Genomic DNA, 25,718 nt, shown 5'->3' with positions numbered 1-25,718 from the left:
TATTTTAAAAGGACATGATCCACTGAGTTTTGCAAATATTGACAGTGAACTGTTTATATTACTGTCTGCGTGTACTGTTATTGTGCTTCAGGATCATAAGAAATCAATAAAAACGAGATAAAATAATTAAAGGGTCTAAATTAATTAAAGAAGCTACTATTCTGCGAAATGGTAGCCATATAATGTTCAAGTACGTGCGTTTTGAGATGTCGTTTCACCGTCATACACGATACGGGCATCTCGGTTTTTGACGCTATTAAGACACATACTGATTAAAATGCTGGTTTAGATTTAAAAATAGTAAACGTGTTTCTGTTTCCCCCTCAATCAGATACATTTGGAGCGAGAGGGGGTGGTTAGCACGAATCTGTTGGTATGACGATAAATGCGGGATAATGTTGCTAGCCTATATGATATACTTCTTGCGACTACCGGAAGTCTTGCTGTTACCTTTTCACTATTTTCCATAGTATTCTGAAATTCAGCAAGTTCGTTTTGAGTTCAAACTTTATTGTTGCAATACAACAGGCAGGTTATGGTTACCAAAAGTTGTTACTTCCTCGTAATCTAACTGAAATACACATTGACCTACAATGTTGTTTAATTACTGAGACACATGCTGACCTCCTACAGTGTTGATTAATTGCATTTGTAGGTTAACGTCTGTTTCAGTGAGGAAGGTTATTCGAGAAATTTCAGCGTGTCTAACATGTACTCCTCTAGCTGTAGACGGAGTATTAAATAATAAGTGGCGGACGGAGGGGATGCCGCTTACTGCACGCTGCTGGGAGCGGGCGTTTACTCTGGGACTCTGACGGCGAGGAATTACCGTCGTTTTTAACGGAGCAGTTGGTCAAAATGAATATGTTTTTGACCAAAGTAGTTTAGAGAGAGGCAGATATTCGCTCGCTGCTCGAGTGGCTCAATGACACTCGTGAGTGACGTAATCCTTTTGAATAAACATTTGAATTTAAACAGTCAAATTATGGTTTTGCGTAGGCTGACTCCCGTATTGTCAGTAAATGTGTCTTTCGTTTGGCGCTTGACTAAATTGTTGCTAACGGCCTGCTATACTCCAGACAGAGGACTCACTACAAGACTATAATAAAAATACATAGGACTGTAAGCACATGGTCAACACAGAATGGATTGAGAACATGGAAGAAAAAAAAACATGTTTGACACGAATTGTGTCAGTAGACTGTATGTTGTTGTTGTTGTTGTTTTGGTCAGAGTCTCTTTGAAAACAAAGGAGAGAGCACGTAAGTTTTTTTTAAAAAATGAAGGCTCATGTTCAACCTCATGTCTGTGTTCAGTTCTGACACAGTTTTTAAAATGGCTCCTAAAATTGTATGCCATATAACCCTATGGTATTTCAAACCAAATTGGAAACCGTTTCCCAAAAGCATCATAGTGTTAAGATCATCTTAGAGAATGTGTTCAGTGTGATAGTGTGACTATGCTTTTTGGAAACCCAGTCTGATTATTTAGGCTATAGACCTTAACTTTATTTTTTGTGTTTAATGGAGATATAAAAATTTTTACAATGACATTTTGCTGCACGGTAAAACTGTTGATGAAAGAATGCTGGTGAAATATGTTTATTTTCTGCTCAGACAAGCGGCAATTGGCGATGGTGGAGGGAACATGAAGTAGATGTAAGAACGATCAAAGGAACTTCAGCCACCCTCAGTGGACAAATTTCTGGCAGGGGTGATACTTGGTGACCAGTCCTCAGATGAGGATCTCCAAGCTGGAAGAGGAGATGGCGGCATGCATGAAAAAGCAAAATGATGAGCTTTTGTTTCAAATTCATCAGATACAAATGTCAAAAGTGCAAAAAACTACAGTGTTAAGACCACAAGCAGTAGTTGTTCATGGGCAAAAAGAGAGATGAACCTAGACCAAGTGAAAAACAATTAGCTCTGCCAACTCAGGTCAAGTTTTCCCAAAACAAAGTACTAGTACTAAACTTTATAGATATTTGATTGGAAACACTACATGAGAACAAGGAGCAGCTGACAGTCCTGAAAGAGCAGAGGGGGAAACTGAATTATGATCATATAATACAACTGTACTGCACTCTACAGTATACCCTCAGAGACTGTTTCCACAAGATGGTGAATAATATTTAAGAAAAGTTCACTGATGAAATTATGGAAATACCATTTGCTGACAGAAAGCTTCCTGGGATGGTGCAAAAGGGTCACCCGGAGACACAATGAGAGCAATAAGTAAAGAGATCCAGAAATGGGACCAAACTCTGAGGGATTCAGGGGGAAGCCTACTGGTGTTCCAAGAAGATAGAGATGCAGAAAGCCAGAAGAACTCTCTTGCCATTCTGTTCAACCAGTTCAAAAGCATTCATGAGATGGGCAAGAGGCAAGTGTGCAACATGCAGCTGACCATTAGGAATCTACAAGAGATGCGCTTGAATATAGCACAGACAGAGAAAACAGTCCAGAAAACAGTCCAGGAGTATCTACGTCAGTCTCCCATTCCCATGCCTCAACTTTCTTGCCATGTTCCTCTCCCTTTCCAGTTGAAGTCTTCTATGATGAGGTCTTTCAAGAAAGCAGCTGAGGATCAGTCAGAGCCAAAAATTCAAAAAGAATCTGTACTCAACCACAAACCAGAGAAAATTATTAACATTAAGCCAACTAAATCCATAGTTTTGATGGACTTCGTGGAAAGTTATTCAGAAAGTATGGAGGAAGAGGGAGAGAGACTGATCCAAACCAAGATGAGAGCCATTAAGCATGTTATCAATGTCGGATCTCAAAGAATTAACCTCAGGCTTCTGTACCAAGCAATGGTGCACAGAACCATTCTCCTAAACTCTACTACCTGGCTAAAGATCTTATCCAGTGGTTTGTCTGTCTCTTTCAGCAATTTATAATGCATGTTGCACTGCAGAAAGTCCAGTAGGGGAGGTTACTTTGTGTTTGTGTTAAGCAAAAAAACATTATGGCAAAGTGATCGGTCTTTTCTTTATCGAGTTTTCTAGATAAGACTATTTCTCTAGGCCTGCTCACTATCATTTATTAACTTTAACATAGAAAGACACTGGATGCTCAATTCCAGCCAGCCCAAGACATGTGAAATGGAAAAGCTATATAATAGATATATAATGTTATCAACAGAGAGCAGGTTACTTTCAACATGCAACAAGGAGATGGAGTGCAAAACAAGTTTCCATTAACAAGAAACGTAGAACATGCATCACCCAGATTACTTACCTTTTCCAGCAGGTCAGGAAGAAAGCCTGCAAGTCTGAACTGTAAAAACATATGATGTCAATGTTATGTTAGTCAAAGTGCATTTTCCCCTGCTCACTTCCCTTACAGATGTGAAAAGACTATAGTTTACAATTGGCAGTCCCATATACATGCAAGAATAATATTCCACTACCATTTTTATCATTGCTCTTCATGCTGCACTGGGCTCTCATCCTCAGTCTTAACTGGAGGCAGTGGCCTGCAGTAGGCATGCTCAGCCCTGGCCATCCACTGTCACCTTTATCTAATACCACTTACCAGCATATGCCCAGGTAGTAAACACTGGACATGTAGGTTCATGTAGGTAAACATTTAAACATGTTCTATTATATTTTGTTATATTTGTTTAAACACATTATATTCTGCTTATATTAAGGACAGCATTATTTATTCATGGAAATAATTTTGTAGTGTCACTGATTTCTCACTATATTTCTCCTTTCATAATAAACCAATTAATTAATCTAATACTCAGTCACCTGCAAGATATTGTGTAAAAATAAGATCAAATATTTAATTCATTTTTATTACTATTATTTATTAATATTATTAATTCCGTAAATTCAGTTGTCGATGCATTCTGTTCTTATCTGGGATTATAGGTGGTTTAGCAACACAAAATCTGCAGCAGGTGACTATGACACTGCACTCCAAGAGAAATGCTGGTAAGACATCTGGAGCTTCAGCTCAGCTCACCTGTCCCATGACCCACCTTTTAGACGTGGAAATCAACCTTGAACGGATTAATGCCGTGCACACCCTGCAGGCCAGGTTAGGAATTACAATGAGTATTGTAATCCCTTAGTGACCCTTGCCCTGTTCTAAATGTGGACCATAGTCTGAACCAGTACCAAGTGTCTTTAAGGCTGAAGGCACTGGGGCTATTAGGAGCATAAATATATGTAGTTTCCGGTGCACTGGAGAAATGTGAAAATAGAATATACAGTTTCCTATGTATATTATATGGTATATTAAATGTAGTCTCAACTAAACAGTCTGTTCTCTTTTACAGGACAAATGGAAATCAGTGTTTCTTAGGCAGAAGTAATTTGATGAAAAATCAGTACTCCTGCTGAGATCAAGCAAATTGAACAATTATTATCTCTGTATTTCCCTTAACCTTTTATTTGAGAGGCAGATATAACCACACAAGATATTTACAACATACATATTTACAACAATCCAAAAAGAATACAGTAGGTATTGAAGCAAAACATTTGTACGCCTCTCTTCAAAATTCATTTGTTTAAAGTTATACATAAATATGTATCAATAAACTAAATGATGATAAACCTGTATAGCTAGAAAATGCTAGATCTAAAAACCAAAAAGAACATAAATTAAGAATACAGTTTAGCATTGTACCACCTCTTTCATCGGTCTCAAGAGCAAACTTTAAAGCGTATCTAACTGATGATACTGATGAATCACTTGGCCTGTTTTCCCACACATTCCCACACATGCCAGATCAATAAAACAAATGGTGTGATATATCCACACAGAAACCTGATTTCTAAATGAGAAGAGCATCTCTGATGACGACGATGATGATGGTATTGGTGATATGTTGCCTTGTGCTACTGCAGATATCACACTTCATTAGCAGATATCATACCCAAAAACTCCATAGTGTAGCATTTGTTGTAATTACTTATAGCTACATGTCCACGATCTTGGTGTTATGAACTCCCAGAAACTGGTCTGTATCCAAAAAAACAAGAAAAAGAAAAAGATTTGCACTCAACTATAGAGATCAGAATGTTGTATGAGCTCAGTTCAAACTGTTCCTCTAGCCCCACCAAGTGTTGGAAGTTGTTTTTAGTTTAACTGTTTGGAAGATTACCATCTACTTACAGTAGTCTCCTGTTTTGGGTTGTTGTTTGTTTGTTTTTGGAGTTAAAACATAATCCAGATATGTGCCCATACAGTGTGCTCTGACACCTGAAGCATGCTGTGAATGGTAGACTGAGGAGGAGAATCGCAGCATGGTGGTTGAGGAATCTTACCCCAGTACGTGGGCAATGCACTTGGGCATACCACTCCAGGCAGTAGAGGCACACCTGCACTCCTTGGCCAATGAACAGACATATCCACATGATGATGTTCCACACAGGGCTCTGGAGCTTGTCGTTCAGGGTGAAGTTGAACACCACTATTGGCATACACACAACACAAGATTTTCTTCTTTAGTGTGTCTAGGGAACATGACTCATGATACTTAAAAAAAAACTGGCAGTCTAAATACAAATATTTTATGTGTTGCATGATTCCCAATGGAATGTTTGATTCTCATTAATTAAACACTGTTTAAAAATGTTGAAAGAATGTATGCATTAAGTCAGTGGGGAATGCACACATTTCTGGAGTAGTTCACTGGTTTTTTCCTACCTCCAATGACAGCAAACAGACAGAACATCACAGGATAGAAGAATCCAAAGCTCATGGTTATAGCATATTCATGGACAAAAGCTGACACCGCAAACACAGACAGCGTGGCCACGGAACGGAATCGGTGGCCCGACAGCTGAGGGGGAGGAGAGCAGGGAGGAGGGGTCAAAGATCAGATAAACAAAATAGATGAACTAGAGAATTCTAGAGCAGCTATAATTCAGTGTCTTACCCAGAGGAAATCTCGGTAAGCATAATAATAAAGCCAGTCGTGCACAACAATATTCCAAGTGCGGTAGTAGTTAGCAAATGAGGTGGAGTTCCACCAGTCCTAGAGGAAAGAATATGTTGGTGATAGTTATTTTGACTTTTTTTTTTATTCAGGCGTGCAAATATGTTTCTGATGGATGGGCACCAAAAGAGAGAGAGTTAGACAGAAAAAGATGTCACCTTGTAGAACATCCGGTCAGCAAACCGCATAATCTCAGCAAAGGCATTAAGCCAGCAGTGCAGAAAGGCAAAGAATACCAGCAGAAGCATCAGCATACCTTATAGAGCATACGACACACACACACACACACACACACACACACACACACAAAAAAAAAGACAACAACCAAAAACATACATAGATGCTTCAACAGTGTTTGAGACATTGTTAAAGGATACTATCTCAGTATATTTTAAAGGTTACAGAACTTTGAACAGACAAATAGTTACACACAGAGCAAACACACTCAGATTGCTTGAGCAATAGTTCCCCTAATACAGCTCTCCAGATTACTTTAAAAACGCTTGTCTTCTCCACTGCATGGCTGAAAAGTGTTCTTGACAGGCTAAACATGTGATCATCTTCCTAAAAAGAGAATTACATATACATTTTTTACTGTGGGATATCTTATAAAGAAGTATGTACCTGGTAAGGTGGAGTGGAACATAGCCAGAACCAGAGTGCGTGTGCTGAATGGCAGATTCTTGTCATTCATAAACACAGGGATGCACAGGCGCACCAGGATGAAGTACAGGTAAAACAGACAGCCAAAAATCTACAGCAAGAAAGAGTGGTCAAAAAGTCCAAATCAAAGTAATTATTCAGTGAGAATATAGTTAATAGATACAACAGGAGCAAGATCAAATCTCAGTCTTACCTTTGCAAAATTCATCCTCACATAGTTCCATCTGATATAAGGATTTCTTGTTAAAGGGAGGGAAAGAACACCAATGCATTATTTACATTATCTTTTCACTATAAAAATCCATAATACTAGTAGTATTTAGATGTAAGATTCAGTTAGCAGAATGATCTAATGATTTTAAAGAGTCAGGTTTACCGTGGGTAAGTCTCCCTGTAGATCAAAGTTGGGCAAAATAGGAAGTATAGATAGCTGGATAGAGTAGGGAACCTGAAAGCATTACCTGGGTAACACACATATAATTAAGGATTCAGTCATAGTTGTGTGTTGAGCTCCTGAACCAGCATTTATGCAGCCCTAGCTTAGCTCTAGAAAACTGATCTACAGTGGGCTTTCCAATTATCATACCCATTTTAGTCAAAATAAGCATTAGGTAAGTAAACCCAGTTACCTTTCTCAGGTTTGGCTCTGAGGACCATCACCACTGTCTCACGGATAAAGGAATAACTCTTCATCAGGAATCGGATCTATTGAACAGCATCAATTAAGGCCAGATCTATCAAAGTCTTGATCAAATGTTGTTTATCTAATTGAACTAATTACTGGAATTATGGTCCACCCTATTACCAATAATTCTGGATAGCACAATACACAGTTCAACACAATCTTTCTGTTTTCTGTAGGTTCACTAGAATACTATGGAAAATTAACAACCAACATAGATGACTGTGACCGGAAATGAACCACAGACAATGTGTGCTACAGTTTTAGTCCTCAAGCTAATTTTAAAAGCCATCAAATCTTTGATGCTTCAGATAGTAGGCACCTGATTAATGGCCATGATTACACAACAAGGCTTGTGGTTTGTTTATCCCAGTGTACAAATCTATCTGCTTTCCACTTTCTTAATCCTTAGGGACACCTGGTTCTTCTAAAGAGAACTTTAGTACAATTTTGTTTCAGACCTACTAACCCTAAATCAATCAGGAATCAGAACATCACTATCACATTCACGTTCAAGAACATTATATGAGTGTTCCACATTTGTGTTTTGGGACCAAAGACTTTAGACTTTGGACTGGCAGTAAATGGAATACAATGGCCCAGTGTGGATACTAGGCATGATGACAAGCAGTGGGGCATTATCACAGGGTCTTGGCTAACTGATAAGGTAACTAGGTTGAGCTGAAGTCAGTCTGCCATATAATGTTCTTTAAGGTAAATGTTGAAGACATGCATTACCCTACACAGCTGAAGCATGTCTAACATGTCTAACAAAACCTGTGATTCTAAGTGGGACAGCTTTCTGCTGTCTCTTCACCTGCTCAAGAATGACGATGATGCACGATGCTGGTGGAAGCTGGTAGAGCAGGACCACATGCACGGGGAAGTATCCCAGCATGCCTATCTGGGCCATCAGCAGTGCTACAGCTGAGGTGACTGAAACTGTCATCTTCCACTGACTGTGGTGGTACAGGTGGCCCCACTGGCTGAGAATATAATATAGTACAAGGAGGGTGTAGGCAAACATGATGGTCCAGGCCCAAATGACAGTGCCCAGCTGGCCAAAGGCGTAGAAGAACAAGTCAAATTCCAGAACAAGCCTGAAATAGGGACACAGCAAGTAGTTAGCTTAACATGCTGAACATGTGGTATAACAGTCAATAGGCTTGTTCGAGATAAGCTGCGTCTCACTTTGGTGGTCAGTGAGAGTAGCTGTCTGTAGTTGGCGGAGGAGCTGTTACCTGCCGCAACCCACATGAGACGCTAGCTCTCATAGGATTCATACAAATATATAACGTTTCTTTGAAGACTATAAAATGTAAATTCCCCATAATATCCACACGCTAGATATTTTAATAGCATACATGCTGTATTAACTGCAGTTTGTGGGTACATGTTTGTTGGCAGAGATTTTGGCAAATATGGATTAAGTTCTATCATATCAAGCTGTCTCTCGGCTCGGGTACCTAGGTGAAGAGTGACAGGCACCCAGTCTGAAACCTGCAACCGCGTCTCTCTCACGAGATTATAATGTCTTATGTCACTATAACGTGCCAGTGGCATCGATGTAGGTTAGACAAAAAAACCTAACCAGCATGCACCATACAGAAACAGGCGACGATCGGTCTGCACACTGCAGCTGGGATTCGAGCAAGCCTATTATTTCTGCAAAAGCTTTGCTTTCTATGTGAGAAGGTTTAGATGAGGTATGACACACACCTTCCCTGGTCAATGTAGTCCACTGTCAGTGTGCTGATGATGAAGAGGAATAGAGCAGCAATAAACATGTGGTAGATGGTCCTAATGTGGCTGATCTCAAACAGCTCACTAGAGAGAGATGGAGAGGGAGAGAGAAAGTTCATCATACTTTTGGAACTTTGTTAAATGATCAGCTTTGATTCATTTTATTTCTATTTACACTTACTCAAGTATGGACTGCCTGGCCACAAACACCTTTCCATCCTCCATTCTGTGTCTGAAATCATAGTCATTCTTTCAGCACAATCATTTTGTACTACAGGCTATGGAACTGGAAAACAACCTGTACATTTCTTTCTATGGTGTACAGGACTCCATTACCCAGAAAACGTGCTCTTACCTCCTAACATTCGCATTGGCATGCGAGTGTGTGGGATCTGTGCCTGAGTATATGCTCTGGGACAAGGACTGCAGTGAGTCTGTAAATGCCTTTTCCAAGACTTCACTCATCTGGGCCATGACTTGCTCAGTAACCTCTGCCTTCATCCGCTGATCCGGGAACAGTGATGTAGCAATAAACAGTGATGTCATTGCTTTTTGGCAAGACATTGTTTTCAAGGCAAATGCAGGATATTGTTACTGGTTTGGCTAATTGACACTGCCTAATATCTTGAACAGGTGTTGATTATGGGAAGCGTTTCTTACCTCTACATGTCTTGCCAACTGCTGTGCTTCTTCTATGTGATTGGCATCTACAAGGTTACATACACATAAACAAATGCACCTTCAAGACTCTGACCTTTCAGGAGTGGCTGCCCCTGTGCCACATGGTTACAGGCCATAACAACAAAACTGCACGGTCTTAGGAGATTTGATCTAATTTAAAAAAAAAGGTTTTAATGATTTCTTGAAAATCACCCTCTCTACTGGATGACAGTCAGTGCAATAGATAGCATGCACAAAAAACAACCAGAACAGCAAGCACCACTGATTCAAGAAGCATGACCAGAGTCCCCCACCCTGTCTGACAGAACCATTCTCTCTGGGAGAAGGGTTGCTGTGGGATCCTTGGACATTGCTGCGATGCACCACATTGCTGTTTGTGCTGTTGGTTGCCATGGTTATTCTGCTTTCCGGATGACTTGGATGTAACTGGTCTGATGCCCAATTTGAAGACTGGTTTAAAGAAAAAGTAATTAGGCATAAATTCAAAGAAATTAATACATTCAGACTATTAATTACCTTCATATATAGAGAGAATATAGAATAAAATAGATTTTACTTTCAGTAGTTGCATATCCCTCTTGAAAACTAGAAAAATACATTATATTTCCTCCAAACATTATATATCCTCCAAGTAAAACCTGTATGTCTGTCTTTGTGTCTGTGTGTGTATGTATGTGTTTAATCTCAAGTTACCTCTCATGTTTTTTTTTCTCAATCCTGTGTTACTAGACAATGTAAACAAAGATTAGCTTGTGCTTGAGTACATTCACTGCTTGCAAAGATAACGTATAGATATGTATGACTAAGAGAACATGATATATTGACAAAAAGAGGTCTTTGACTGAGAGTAACCCCTCGTTACTCCCCTCATGTTTCTGGTGCTGCTGTCTCTGTGTGAACAGGTCATTCAGATTCTACAATTTCTATCATTAATTTCCCAAAATAAATCTAGTGGCAGTATTCACCACTTCACCACAATAAATAGATATGTTGATGAGTGGGTTACTGACAGAAAGATGAAAGAGGTCTTTGACAGAGTAACTTTTCTCTGCTCCCCTCAAATTTGTGAGGGGAGCCTATTTTTAATTTTCCAAGATATACCCAGGACCAATGAGCTTATGTTTATTTTTATTTTATATAGTTTGAGAGACATTATCGAGGAAGGTGCTTAATGTAATTAAATAGTACTAGTACTAGTACTAGTTAAAACACCATAGGGTTGAATATAATGAAGTAGAAGCACCTCACTACCATACTTGAGTACCAATATGAATAGTGTTTCACTTTGGAAAGTTTTACTGCCTTGATATTAAAAGGAATTCATCCTACTTTTGATTCCACTGTATTTGTTTATCACCTCCATACTTTTCAGAGTTCATGAACTATATGCATTTAAAGTGTAAATAAATTGTAAGAGAAACCAACTATTTCCTTTGATACTGTTATGTGTTGTAAATGTGTGCTCCATATAACATTTACTTCAGATCTGAGAAAACATTAAAAACAATTCTTCAATACATACTCTGCAACATCTGTAAGTATCTAAATCTAATTAAGGATAACATGACCTGTTAATTTTCTGCAAATTTTAATTTATGATTGCTATTTACATTAATAATAATGACAAATAAGTATTCAGTGAACCAAAAGTAAATCAACTGCCAGTATCATAACGTATAAACTTATCCATGCTTTCTGGGTCACTGATTATGTTGTGCAATCAAACAATCTGACAAACCATTTTTAATTTGGAGTAAGAATACAAATACTGAATACTGCCTTGGCAGCGCAATTTGGTTTTTCTTGGTTTTTCTAGACAAAATGTTGGAGATCACTGTTCAGTCACCATGCTAAGAAATTGCTGCCTTTTAAGACAGCAGTATAAGAACCAAATACCTACTCTCTCAATCAGAGCAGAACAGTCTTCAGCAAGACTGACAAAGAGATTTGCCACAAATGTTAAATAAACTCCAGTTAAGACCTAAAGTTTTGAACTTGAATTGTTTTGAAACACACTCAGACTCACCTTGTACATGTACCTTCTTTCAGGATCAAAGCATCCACATCCTTCTTTCAGAGTACCAGGATCATGTGGGTTCTGCTTGGAATCTTCTAGCTATACGCATGTGTTTTGCTCTTCCTGTACCTCTGCTCAAAGTTTCACTGCTCTTTGTGCTGCCCTGTGTCCCAGCTTGTCTCAATCGTGTAGCTGTTGTCTTGTTTCAGGCCCTGGGCCAGTGTGCGCCCTCCTATTGATCAGTTTGGGCGACAGAACTCCCCTATACTGATTTTTGCTACAGCCAAACTTCTCCCTCTATCTTTCCCTCTCTCTCTTTCTTATGTTCCATCTCTCTCGACCATCATCGCGCATTTTGAATTAAATGCTGATGAGATCAAGGACCTGATTATGTTATCTATCAGTAGGCTTGGTGGAATGGGTGCTGCATATAAATGTGAACTCTGTTAAGAACCTTATCTGCAGTATCCATTAAGGACAGCCCAGAATGAGGGAGGTTGGTCAGGGTGCATGGTGTTTGGTTTTAGTCTAGCCTCACTCTGTTGTTGATATGTGGACTTTAGTGCCATTGAATGTGTCCTTATTGTAACTTTAATTGCCCTTTATCTGTTTAAGTCATGGCCTAACCTGCTGTTGTAAATCTCTATCTTTCTATCTTTCACTTTCCTTCCTCTGATATTGCAGTGCACATTCCTTAGGGAGGGGAATTTACTCTATAGCAAGGAAGAGAATTCAGCATTAAGCTTCTGGTATTCTGGTAACATGCTCTCATCAGAATGTAGCCCATTTTGCATTGCTAAACACATCTGAACGATTTCAGTAACAGAATAAACAAGCATAGCATGGTTTCTTTTATTCACAGGATTCTTTTATTCACACTTTCCTGAATGGCATCTTCTCATTTGTTATAGAGGCAGGTTGTGTAGCATGCACTACACTTTAGTCACAAAAGGACAGCAAAAACAAAAACAAAAAAAAGCAAAAAACAAAAACTAAAAACTATGTGGCCTATACATATGCATTATGGACTCATGTCAATAATTCAATATATTACATCATGTTTTTCAAGGCTATTCATTGAGCCAAATATCAGTTTACTTCATGCAGAACCTAGTCTTCCACTAAAAGCGTGTGGGCATATTGCAAAATCAGTAAATAGCCTTGGAAAAGGGTTTCGTGGGGTGGCAAGCCAAATGACATCCTCAGTAGCGAATCAACATATTATATACAAATACTTTTTGTTTTCCACATAAAAGTCAGAGTTTTAATGCACTGGCCTGCATTTTCATCACTGCCATATTTTAGCTCACTGTGTCCTGTATTTCGGGTTCGGGGATGCTATTCTATGATGATGAGGCCTGCCTGAATCTCTCATCCTAAGTGGCTAATTAGGATATGAAGGGAGATATTGGCCAAGGCCACAGAAACACTCAGAAGGACAGATCTGAGAGCTGGTCTATACTGAGTGAAATGATTGTTCATCAGTGCTTGTGTGAGTGTATGTTCATGAGAGACATATTTAACTTTTCCCCAATAATAACAAGTAAATCTTGAGCCATGTTGAAGTGAACTGCCCTAATTACAGGTAAATATTATAATCTAATCTGCATGTATTCATCATATTTTATTATTATGCACACAATGCCTCTTTATATTATGCCTCTTTATTCACCTGGTCAATATGCTTCATTTGTTGCTTCTATAATAAAATCTGTTGTTTATAACAATAATCTTTGAATAACAGAATAAATAACTTATATAAATTTATGCACACCAAATATATATCTGAACATGAATCAGTCTTTCAACTCTAAGTATAAAAATATTTTTTTTTATAACTTCACATTAGTACGTTTTAGAATGACAACACACTAATGTTTTATTTCACACATTACATGAATATTCTACCCACAAATAATCCAGTGACCTACAGAACCTTCTATGATTTTTTTTTTTTGGTTGTTTATAACATTCCACTTATTTATGAGATGTATGAAAGGTATTTCTTCAAAATGTGCTATGTAGGATCTTGGGTGTGTGGTGTGGGTGAAGACCCGACTTCACTTCATCTGAAATGGTCATGTTAAACAGAAAAAAGATATAAACATCATCAAGGTAGACCTCTAATGCTGAGACTCGAAACAACAGCCCCTGTTGGTTGTGGCACTGACTTTAAAACTAGCCCCTTTCAGTTTAAATACCAATACCAGCGTACATGCCAATTCAATAATGAGAGACTAGAAGACATGCTACCAGTGTCTGTGAGCACTGCTGTTTACCCAAGCTGATTCATTAATATCGCATTATATTGCAATGTAAAAGGCGATAATGGGTGATGAGAGTTAATAGATGGTAGGCAGGTAGTATCATCGAAGACTTCTTGCAGGCAGCATGCACATACAAAGAACATGATTTACAATGCATCATCTATACAGAGAGAGACAGAAACAAGTAGTTATTCACCTAACACTCTGACAGGAACAAATTTCTAATCAGAAATTCAGATTCATATATTTCCACACTCCACTGCACCATCTGTATGCATGATGTATGCCAGACACTCTTATCCATAGCAACTAACATTTTTACCAGTATGACACTCCCTGGGAATCAAACCCATGACCTCTGTGTTACTAGCGCCCTGCACTCTACCAGGCGAGAATATCTCTAGTGTTATGCACTTATGTGGTTACCTTCTGCGGGTGATTAGCTGGCTGCAGGCTCCTGTTTCATAAGGAGCTCCTGCTGCTGCTCTGGTTGGTGTTTGAGCTGGTCAGATGAGGTGTTGCAGTGCCCATCACTGCTGCATGCAGAGAAGCCACTAGGTGGCAAACTAGGGCAGAAACAGTCAGAGGACATCAGTGGGCACCACACCCAACGAGCCGGCAAGAATTGATTAAGGCATGTCAGCTGTAGTTTTCACAGTATTCATTAAATTACTCACATGCTTCAACTCGCACTCTGCAGAACTCACCTGTTGTCATTGATGTCTTTGGCATTTCCTGTGAAAAAAACATTTTTTTCAGAGATTTAATATTTCAAACTGAATCATTCTGTAATCCACACTATGGGTAGTCTGTTGATTATTAATGTTAGTCAGGTACCGTCCAAATACTTGCCATCAATTGATTAAGACCTTACATTTACAGGATTTGCCACTCATTCTTTTCCTGTGCAGCTTATATATGCATAACAGTATGTGTGTTCCCCAAGAAGAGAACCTGCAGCTTCAGTTTTGTAGCACCTTGCTCTACCAAGTGAGCTACAGGGGACCCTAGTCCCCAGCTGGCACCTGTTTCTATCGTCAGCCCCAACCCCTGTATTAAAAACCTGTGGTTAAAGTGGTTACCATTGACTATGTTGAGCTTGTGAGTAGAATTCAGGAACTCTACAGCATTCTCTGTGCTGTGCATGTCCTCTGAAGCTCTATATAAAAAGCACAAACACACACAGTTCATGTCTCTGCATACAGCTGAGTAGATAAATTGGGTGATCACTGAATAGCTTACTTGTCCATATGGTTTGAGACAGTCTTAATGTGGGTTGACACAGTGGGTGGAATCCGTGGTTGCACAGTACTCTTGAAGAGTGCATTGCTAAACGTGATCGGTGGACAAGTACTGCGCATGAACATGTGACTCACTGGTGAGCAGGCTGAGTAGTGTCCTGGCCGGACTGGTTTAGCTATGATACAAAATAACACAGGCAATACATTATCATTGTTAGGTTAACCACGCAAAGTGAACATATATTTGTGTGCTAGTCAGTCTATTGATACACCAAAATAAAAGAACAGCTTTGTAAACGTCTGTTCCCTGCAACAAAACTATTAGTGTTATTGTTATTTGAAAAGTTTCATGCCCCTGCAAGGTTATGTTACATCCTCTAAAATCTGTAAAGTGCTCTAATTCTGAGAAAAAGGTGAATAAACTGGTCAGCTGGGATGCTGTGGGATTCGAACGGACCAATGAGCGCAGCATGATGGCGACGGAATGGGTTCCTGGCCCTCATGGCCTCTTTAATGCGTTCTACTTCCTGCTGGTAGCGGCACCGATCCTGCAAAGCTCCCTCTTTGGCCTCCTTCAGTGCAGCCTCCAATGCCCTAACTCGCTCAGCCGTAGAGCGCAGACGCTTTTCCAGTTTAGGAAGCTCACAGCGCAGATCCGCATTGTCACGAACGAGCTGAGACACACAGAGAGAGCGAAGAAAAAAAAGGGAAGAAAAGATGCTTATGTGAATGTGGAGCATGTCGGTGAGCCGTGAAGAGCTGGTGTGTTTTTGTTTGCTTGCAATAATGCTGGGTGATTTTCTGCTAATGGAGTGCAATCATTCTGTTCACTCTTTCTGCAAAACACATAACACTAGGCAATGCTTCGCTTCCTCCAAAACAGTCCACACCTGTCGTACTGACCTGTTTGTGTACTTTTGTAAGCTGGTCCAAGTTGTTCTCAAGAAAGGAAATTTTCTGCTTCTGGGTGGAAGGCCCTCCAGTATCATCCAGTTCCATTTCTGAGCTCTGCAAAAATAAAAAATAAAAAAATGGAGGAAAAAAGAGAAAGAGAAAAAGGAAAAGGTAGTGAGGGAGATATAGATCCTAAACAGAGTAATCCGTGGTTCCCTGGAGACATTTCATTCTTTCGGTCACATCACATTTTGCTCTACTCACTCGTTTAACTCGAGTTGTAAGGTCTTGAACAAAAAGCTTCCTCAGGTTGTGCAAGGTCTGGAGCTCCCGGGCCTTGGTAACAAAGAGGGAGCCAAATACGTTTCCACAAATGTCACAGCAAGTTTCATTAGTATTCCATGATTTATATTCCAGTCCTAGATTACATAAGGAAAAAAAACTCACAACAGTCTCCTCCAGCCCTTTCATGTCCTGCTTGGCCTGCTCATGGCGTTCATTAAGATATCTGTCCACAGAAACCACACGTCAATGTTCTCCATCAGATTAGAGTTCACCACTGCTTCTGGCAAAAGGTATATACTATAACTGCTGCAACTGTGAATGGCTGCAATCATACAGTTGCGAAAATGGGCTCTAAACACTCAACCATTGTTGGCACAGGGAAGGGGGAATTCAAAAGAGAATGAATGCAATTATATGTAATAGATTTAATAGCCATTTTGATGTGTTATTGAAGCATGGATCCCAAATTTATTCACATATGAAATACTTTGTTTTACAAAGTGTCACTAACAATGGAAACTGTTGAGTAACGCATGTGAGCCTGGTTCTTTGATAATAGGAGTGTGGTATTTTATTAACATGTCTTACAGTGGACAGACCTGACAGTACTACAGCCCTGCAGTATCTATCAATACAGTGTACCTGAACAACATTCTCACAGATGTGCCTTTGACATGTGTAATGCAAGACATTTTATGATATACGTCACTCCTGTTATCAGAGATCCAGGGTTATGTTAGTAAGCTAACATCCTCTGTCAAAGTTCATTTGGTATCTCCCCAAAGGAAGATGTAAATGCTTGAGACTGACTTTGAGAACATTGTCTGCCAATGTGGGCACAGTCATTTCAAGGCTATAGATCCTGACAACTATGTGCAGGATAGTCCAACTAGCTGCAGTACAGATATCCTGAATGAAAATCCTCATAACTAGAGCCAAAATGTAACCTTTAATCTGATTATACCCTAAAACTAACTGGAGGATTTAAGGCCTTGGTCTTTTATACCAAACCAATTGCTTTGACCATCCAACAAGATAAGAAGAAATGGACTGACCCTTATAGGAAGCTAAGGGCAAACGGGCTGACTTCTCCTTTCAAATTTTTTGGTTCTGTCCAAGTGTAGGAGTAAAGTACACTCCAAACAGGGACAGTGCAACCTCTACTCCATATTTAAGGACCTCTAAAAAAGTGTATTGCTAAGATAGAATACTAACTTTAGGATGTAGGTCATAAGCAGAGTCCAGTGCTCCCCATCTCTAGTGAGAAGGGGACATATGGGGTTCAGGGGTGATCTAGTACATACAGAATAAAATCACGTCATTATACAGATGACATTGTGCATTACTGTGCAGAGTGAACAGAGTGTGCAGGTTCAGACAATCGGCCTAGGTTGCAAGTTGCATAAAAGAGAACATGTGTCTCTGGGGATTACTGAAGGTTATAATGTCTCAAGTTGTGCTAGCTCAGTGGTTGTAATAGAAGGTTACCAGTTCAAGTCCCACCACTGTCAGGTTACCACTGGGCCCCTGAGCAAGGCCCCTTAACCCTCAGTTGCTCAAGCTGTGTTCACTCAGGACTGTAAGTCACTTTGGATAAATGCTTCAGCTAAATGCCATAAATGTAAATGCACGTTGTACGAATACCTAAAGTTGTGACCTACTGTCAGGAGATCACTCATTCAAATGCTATTTCACAGCCATTTGTGACTGGGAGTTCAAAAGATAATGGCTTTCTGTCTCTCTACCCTCTATCAGTCTATGCATTGTTGTAGTTGCAGAGGTCTGGTAGGTCATGTTTACAAAATTGGGCAGTTGCTCTCCCTTGAGCGTGTTCACCTGCCCAAAGACATTGTGTGAGCAGCAGCTGAAAAAATGCGGTGTCTAGCTTCACGTGTCTTGGAGGAAACAGATATTAGTCCTCACCCTCCTAGGTTGATAGAAATCATCTAATAAAAGACGACCTGACTAGAGGTTTGAAATTGGCAACAGCTAAAATATTGAGAAAAATGGATGAAATCCTGCAGTCCCACCTTTGAATACAATGGGATTTATTCACCACCAAGGCACCTCCGACTGCAACAAAACAGCTACAGTGACATTGGCGAGTCAGCACTGAAAGTCTCTCATATGTAAAATACCAGGGGAAGCTACAGCCAGCATCAAAGCTATAAGACCCAACAGGCAAAAGTTCCTCTGCTGAACTGGAAGCGCCTCTGTTAAAAGCACATAACCCATCTCAACCCCTAGGTAAAAACTGTTCTGTGACAAAGAGCATCTAAGCTACAATAAATATGGTTTATGGCCAAGTCTTAACATATTTTTATCAGGTTACACAATCACTATGTTTACATGCATACTAATGATTTGTTAGTAAGGGGGGGTGGGAAAACTCACACGTGAGTAAATGTCACTGCATCATGAACAACAAACAAAACACAGTTTATTCTGATTTTGACAGAATATTAAGCATGAGTGATGTTTCTTCATTCCCCACAAAATGCAGACCCTTTCTTTTTTTAACTCATGCTTGCACTGGTATAATAAAGCTGCCATCACATGTTGGATACAGAAAGAACTGCTGCAAAATGTCACAAGAGCACTACATGAGTGTCAGTGGCTCTATATAATTGTTTATGTGTCTGAATCTCTCTCTAATAGTTTGCTTAAATTATCCACTTGTTTCAATTTGGCTAAGGTTAAGTAAGATTTAAGTTGGACTATAACGAATGGACAATGCTGTCACATAATGGCAGTTCCTAGTTGGAAAAGGTCACATTTAAAAAGATATTGCGAACAAGCTAAAAAAAAAACAGATTTCAGTCACTTTTACCTGTAGTGTGAACATCTTAATCAAATTCAGATCAGTCCAGTCTGTCAGACTAATATTGAAAGATTGGCATGTAATATGTTAATGTGCTCAAAAGGAAATTCTTTTCCATAATTTGGATCCAAATACGCAAGTTCTGTTGAGTTCGCTTATCCAACTTGACGCTTTTCATTTCAGAATGAATTAGTGCACAGTGCATCAGCCCTGTGTAATAAAAGAACACACCCCCCTTTTCATAATAAATTGCCCACACTGTGACTGATCAGAAGGGTTAATTGGTCAGCTAATTAAGAATGAATTGTGAGACACTTTTTTTCCCCTGTGAAACAAATAAAAGGGCAAAAAAAAGGTACATCTCTTTAGTGAGTGTTGTGTAGTCCACTTGGTGGTGTTTGTGTGGTATATTTATGTACAAACTAATGCAATCTATCATGTGGGCAAATAAGATGTTTCTAATTATATCAATTCTAAGTTCTCTAGCATTTTGCCTAGAGGTTGGTTCAAAAGCACATGATCCCTTTAAAATATCTGATACAATATCTCAATTTGGGAAGTTGGCTGTTGGGAAAGGTTCAAGGATCACTTTGCGCAGAACTGAGGTAAATAATGGTACAGAAGATGGAGTTACTGCTAACTTGGAAGGACACCAGTCTGATGAATCTGGATCAGCAGGTAAATATTTATTCAATCAAGTTGTAACTGCCAGTGTCTTATTGCATATTTTGTCTTCAAAACTGTTATTCATTCTGTTAGCATGGTACAAGGTAGCACAGACAAAGCTGCAGCTTTTGAATCCCTCTGTGCTTTGTGGAGATGATGCTATGACTCTGCATGTTCATGGAAATAGACTGCCCAACTTCATGGTTGACCGAGGTGGGTGTTGACTATGCTAAACTGGAAACCTGTCTGGTTGGCTGATCATAATTGACAATCTTTTTGATTATGCAAGCTTGTGTTCAGTTATCAGAGACAAACACTGGGTTTGTCCTCTGATCCACCCTCGGTGCATAAAATGGAGCTTTCTGTTCAGGTGAAGCTGGTCTCGTACCCCTGTCCCGGATGCCTGCCAACTGTGGCTTCTCAGTGAAGAGGGCTCGCAGGGATGTTTTCATTATTGCTCAATATAAAGGATGTCACATTACACAGCACGTATGTTTCCACACGAAATTAATGGATGCTTACTAGGATTAACCCAAGACAAACCTAGCCCATAATGGTCTATGTGAATATAAATTTCAGTGTCTCTATGCAATGGACTAGCTGGCACGGTCCTGGAGAACTTAGCACACTATCTTTATTGCTCACTTTAGTAATGAGATGCCTTATATCCTAGTGCCAAACCGACTCCTCTTGCAGGGAGACAGCTATGTTCTGCCACTCCGTCTGTGGGGAGCCCCTGTGCACATGTCCTGTCCTATGGCTCCTCATGTTCTTCCTACTGTGACTTGCCTCTCATTTGGCATGGTGACCAAAATAAGTGGCATATCTACAGAGGCTCTCAAACTGAAGGGTAAGTGTCCCTCTGAATGTGCTTGTTTTCTTTGTGTTGAGGGTTGTCAAACTTGGGTCCTGGAAGGCCAAAGCACAGCAGAATTTGGTGTTTGGATGCCTGGAACACTTAATTGAAGCAGTACTTGATTTAGTAAATCAAATGCAATTTGACAGTTGAGGCTATTCTTATGGGTGATGCTTGCTTTAGCCCTGTCCTCTTAAGTTTCTACTGGGTTCCCCCTCCCCCAGTGAATGGCATATGGGAGCCAATAATGTCAGCTAGCAGTGCATGTGGCTTTACTACAGAGGCTGTGACTGATGGAGTGGCCATTGTTGCGCCATACCGTGGTAGTTGCTGGCAAGTTAAGGTAATGAACTGTTGCAGCCTCAAATTTCCTGATTTCTTGATTGTATCTTTGCTATAAAGTGCTGTCTGTTCTCAGGATGGTGAAAAGCTTCTGTACCTACTCGGTGAAGATGAGGAACTGACCCTTTCTTGCCATGATCAAGACCCTAATGGATATGATCCAAATGTTGCCCCAACAACTGGCAGTATTGCCACTATCCCAGATGCCCCAGATCTTGTATTTGACAACGTCGTGACTAAAAGTCCTCCAACTAAATCTTTGCTTGCATCTACCCCATCTACATATGCAGCTGCTGTTGTCCCTGCCAATGAACACCCACCTGTGTATCCTTTTCCTCCAATGTATTACCCATTTGGCCATGTATATTCCCATCAGCCTGTGCATTTTGGCAGTCATTGGGTTTCCATGACAGAAGCCCCCGCTACTGCCATAAGTGTCCTGACAGAACCTGTGCTTGCAACACGGGCAACTCCCCCAGTGGCCCCTCTGCTAAAAACTACACAAACTAGCCCATCGCCATCTGTGCGTACACCTGTGCCGACTTCTGCCGTCCCTACCAGGAACCCACAACAGCTTGAATATCCTCTTCCTCAGATGGACTACCCCTCTGGCCCCATGTATCACCATTGTAAGCTCTGCCCTTATGGCCATCCTTGTGCTTTCACTGAAGAACCCACTACCCCTGAACCTGCTACCCCTGCACCCACTATACCTGCCAGTAATCTCAAGCAGCCTATGTATCCTTTCCCTCAAGTTCATTATCCATATGGCTACATGCGTAACCATCACAGACCTCCATTTTATAAAAATCATCCTTGGGCTCCTCCAACAAATGTGCAAGAAGCTGCCCCATCTATAACTGAAACAGTTGCTTCAGATGCCTTCTCTCACAAATTTCAAAGGCCTGTTTATCCTTTCCCTCAAACCTATCCTTTTGCTCACAACCAATATATAAAATATCATGCACCTTGGCTGTACTAATAGCCATCAAACCAATACCAAAAAAAACACTACTGGTATTTATACTATTGCTATAAAGCTTAAAGACTGCTTCCTAGTACCATATTTTCCTCCCAGCTTTTCAAAAAGTACCAAAAGTGAATTTGTCTCTAATGTCATGGCTGGTCCAAGCAGTATCAGTAACCTGAGGTGGAATAGCTGTACAGGCTGTTCAACCCCTTTTGTATCTGTTTATCTGGCTTGCTCTGTAATAAAGTTACTGAAAAGAACATGGAGCCGTGTCTTTCATTGGTGTATTACCTGGGTCTTTTTCTGGAGTTGTTTCTAGGTGACCAAGAAGTGGTAAGGTTTCAGTATGTTCTTGGCTATAGATGGGAGCAGTTCCTGCTCCATACAATACATGGAACACCCCATGGTTGTCTAAGTGACTTAAAATGTGTGAAAATTTAGTGCAGTCATTGTATTGCAGGTCTGATTCAGTAAGCAAGAAAGTTTCTTGGTGCCTGCAGTGGGAAATGATGCTTCCCTTAGGCAGGGAAAGTGTCAATGAGACTACTTAAGACTACTCTGTAAGGATGTGTGAAGGCTGTGCCTAAAACCATTTGTGAAAGCTTTTAAATCAGTGCTCTAAGTAATATAAGTCCTGAACCCCAACTAGCACTTTACTAGCACTCTTGGTTCATCCTGGCTCCTCACCAAGTTATTCTTCTCAAATTCTATCTTGCAATTTCTATCACATTGCTTAAGACAATTGTTCAAGGACTGGGCTGAGATGGTCACCCTGAGTCATAGGGAAGTACTGTTTCTTCCTCTTCATCAAATAACTAAGTCCACTGCTGCTCTGCACTGGTTTCTGGCCTGTCTACTCATGTTCTCAAGAGGTTGATGTGGAAAACCTAGGCAGCCAGAGTTCCTAAGTGACCAGCTCTGTCTTTGTATGGGCTGTACTTTGTATGGACCTTGCCATTTCACTATTAGCCCAGTTTCAGAGGTTGGCAAAAGTATTAGCACCTTTTGCCCAAGAATTGGACTTCTCTTCCTTGATGACCATGTTTTCTGTAGATGTTGTACTTGACATGCTGTTTTTGACTACAACTTGCTACTGTCAGTCTTATCTTCAGCTTGCCACTTTCTCACACCTTCTTTCACACAACTTTCATCTGTTTAGAAGTAAAGTTGGTGCCCTGCTGTGTAAGAACCTTGAATGGTATGCTTACATGTGAGAAAAGTATGAGTACATTAATAATTTGCTATATTTTCATTTTGAGAGGAAAAGCTTGTATCTAGTAGCATAACTACATACTAGCAATTGCCTGTGTTCCAATGGGACTACCACATCCATGGCTATCCTGGTAAATGACACAACTATGGATAGAATTAAGTGGGGCTGTGTCTCACTTATTTGTTTCCTTATTAGCTGCTGACATTCTGGGAAAGTTTAATATTCTGCTATGTCCAGGTATTGTCTTGGCCAGTAAAATCTGATGGCTATCCTGGCTGTCTTCTGTAGCCATAAAATGCCCTGTCCAAGGGACATCAATACCATAGGTCTTAAGCTCATGGGTACAACTAGCTGCTCTCCAGTGTTACTGTGTCTGTACAGTTTACCTTAATACAAGAAGTACACTATCTAGGGCCTTAACAATTCCCCTTTCATTGCTGACTTTATCAAACAGTGGTTTGAATGTTTTCTTGTCTTATGGTAACTCTATGTTGCTAGGAATGGGGGTAAAATCATAAATGATGGGGCACTGAAGCTGTTCTGATAGTGTGGTACCGCTTTATTTTCTCAGGTCTCCCAGCTCTCTTAGGCTTCTTATCACTGTTTACAAAAGGTAACTCTAGGAGGTTGCCATTTGAGTCCTGCTGTTTGGCCTGCAGCCTTGTTACTACAATACCCTCAGAGACATCACTACGTTTCTGCAGCAGTTCTAGTACTGGCAGTGCTGGCATATCCCTCCCTAGAATAGCAGCGTATGGAGGGTCCTATAGTACACTTATAGCCTTGTATTCCTTAAAGAATTCCAGCTAAATTGCTTTGAACATAATCTGGTATTCTCTAGTATGCCACCTTCTTCAAAATGTAAAAATTCTAGCCACTGGCAGTATGATGTTGAAGGTAACATGGTACTGTAGGTAGCAAACAACCAAACTCTTCTCATCTTGATCCAAAATCAGTGTCTATTGAGCCCAGATACAGATTTTGACAATTATTAAAATAGGCTAGGCTTGGTAGGTGTACAATTGCTTTTGATAACTAGGGCTTTCACCTAGACAGGTTGAATTTTTTGTGCTTGTTTGTTTTTTAGACTGTATGCTTGGGTGTCTGGTTTTGACTTCCATTTGTCCCTTTTTTGCAGTGTTTGTTCAACTGTGGAGAGGTTGAACAAAAATACTATCATATTGATATATTGGTTTGTTTGTTTGTTACTTCTCAATTCTTCCTTACACTGGCAATTTTAGGCCAATCAAAAGCTGGTAGGCAAAGTCAAATACAAAGTACAGGTGCAAGACACAAAGGCGTGTCCAGTACTGACATGTTGTAAATGTGGCAATTCTCCTCAGTAGATTGCTTAGACTTGAAGAGACCATTAACGCACAAACACACAATAGTGATGTGAGTCCATATAATCTTTTCATTATAGAAACTCACTCCTTATTATCAGACAAACAATGGCTTTGTCCTCTGATCTTCCTTCAGTGTATATATAACTAAGGTTTTGTTTTGTTTTTTTCATTTTTCCCAGATGCCTGCTGACTGCAGCTTCTCAGTGAAAAGGGCTTGCAGGTATGCTTTCATTATTGTTCACTATAAAGGATGTCACATTACACAGCACGTATGTGTTTGTCCTTAAACAGACGTTGGTGGGTATTTACTAGGATTAACCCAATCTGAACCGAGCCCATAATGGCCTACGATTCTACATTTCATTTATGCCCTTTTTGTGGTATGTCTAAATGCAATGTATAAGCTTGCATTGGCCAATATAAGCAGCATATCTGCAGAGGCTTTCAAACTGAAGGGTAAGTGTCCTTCTGAATGGGCTTGTTTTCTTGTAGTGTTGAGGGATGTCAAACTTGGGTCCTGGAAGCTCAAAGCACTGCAGAATTTGGTGTTTGGACTCCTGGAACACTGAATTGAAGCAGTACTTGGTAATTGGTGATACTGAATTGATAAATCAGAACACAATTTGACAGTGATGTGGCTATTCCTGAGGGTGACGCATCTGCTTTATTCCAGTCATCAATCGGATTTTACATGCTTTTTTTCCCCCTGGGCAATCATGACATAAGCAGTCATTGATAAGTGATTTTAAGTTTTAAAATGCATTTTAAGTCTTATGGTAAATTAGTAGGTATCAAAAAACAATAACTGCAAACAGACATAAGCCAACAACAACATGTAGGTCCAAAAACATTTACCTACCTCAAAAACAGACTCATGATTTCTTTACATGAATTGAATATTAACATGGACAAATTAAGAATCATTCCAAATAACAGCCTCAACTGCATCTATGCAGTAGCTTATCTGTTTTTCAAACAACTGATACTGACGCTAAATTATTTTCTCTTCCTGCAGCAGATATTGATGTCCAGTTTTTCTCTACCTGCAACTCCAGTAAACCTCATCGGCAGAG

At 39.9% G+C, this 25,718-nt stretch overlaps 2 protein-coding genes across 4 annotated transcripts in view; both read right to left on the bottom strand.

The window, feature by feature from the left end:
* Positions 1 to 4,590: 4,590 nt before the first annotated feature.
* Positions 4,591 to 12,140, bottom strand: soat2 (sterol O-acyltransferase 2). 2 transcript variants are annotated; one of them, XM_027000709.2, is made up of 16 exons: positions 11,754 to 12,140; positions 10,021 to 10,177; positions 9,707 to 9,753; positions 9,402 to 9,550; positions 9,228 to 9,278; positions 9,023 to 9,130; positions 8,121 to 8,403; positions 7,251 to 7,326; positions 6,998 to 7,082; positions 6,815 to 6,860; positions 6,583 to 6,712; positions 6,117 to 6,214; positions 5,899 to 5,997; positions 5,667 to 5,802; positions 5,285 to 5,430; positions 4,591 to 4,979 (listed from the first exon to the last, which is right to left on the bottom strand). In XM_027000709.2, exons 1-16 carry the CDS (start codon positions 11,760 to 11,762, stop codon positions 4,926 to 4,928), a joined length of 1,674 nt encoding a protein of 557 aa, XP_026856510.2. In that variant the 5' UTR covers positions 11,763 to 12,140; the 3' UTR covers positions 4,591 to 4,925. The 2 variants fall into 2 exon arrangements, with proteins under 2 accessions (XP_026856510.2, XP_026856511.2); XM_027000710.2 differs by lacking the exon at positions 10,021 to 10,177.
* A 456-nt stretch (positions 12,141 to 12,596) lies between these two features.
* The window catches only part of kif5ab (kinesin family member 5A, b), a 29,533-nt gene continuing 16,411 nt past the window's right edge, over positions 12,597 to 25,718 (bottom strand). The window contains exons 21-29 of one of the 2 annotated variants that reach the window (XM_027000716.2): positions 16,594 to 16,654; positions 16,411 to 16,482; positions 16,156 to 16,260; positions 15,710 to 15,926; positions 15,254 to 15,428; positions 15,094 to 15,170; positions 14,719 to 14,746; positions 14,438 to 14,577; positions 12,597 to 14,171 (exon numbers count right to left, since the gene is read on the bottom strand). In XM_027000716.2, coding sequence (XP_026856517.2) covers positions 14,451 to 14,577; positions 14,719 to 14,746; positions 15,094 to 15,170; positions 15,254 to 15,428; positions 15,710 to 15,926; positions 16,156 to 16,260; positions 16,411 to 16,482; positions 16,594 to 16,654 — 862 coding nt within the window. In that variant the 3' untranslated portion in view covers positions 12,597 to 14,171; positions 14,438 to 14,450. Of the gene's footprint in view, positions 14,172 to 14,437; positions 14,578 to 14,718; positions 14,747 to 15,093; positions 15,171 to 15,253; positions 15,429 to 15,709; positions 15,927 to 16,155; positions 16,261 to 16,410; positions 16,655 to 25,718 lie in introns of both variants that reach the window. The other variant, XM_035524614.1, reaches the window with a different exon arrangement.

The sequence above is a fragment of the Electrophorus electricus genome, chromosome 3, assembly GCF_013358815.1.
Source record: "Electrophorus electricus isolate fEleEle1 chromosome 3, fEleEle1.pri, whole genome shotgun sequence".
Classification (NCBI taxonomy): domain Eukaryota; kingdom Metazoa; phylum Chordata; class Actinopteri; order Gymnotiformes; family Gymnotidae; genus Electrophorus; species Electrophorus electricus.
The sequence above is the reverse complement of the archived record's forward strand: the minus strand, read 5'-3'. Positions and strand labels throughout refer to the sequence as shown.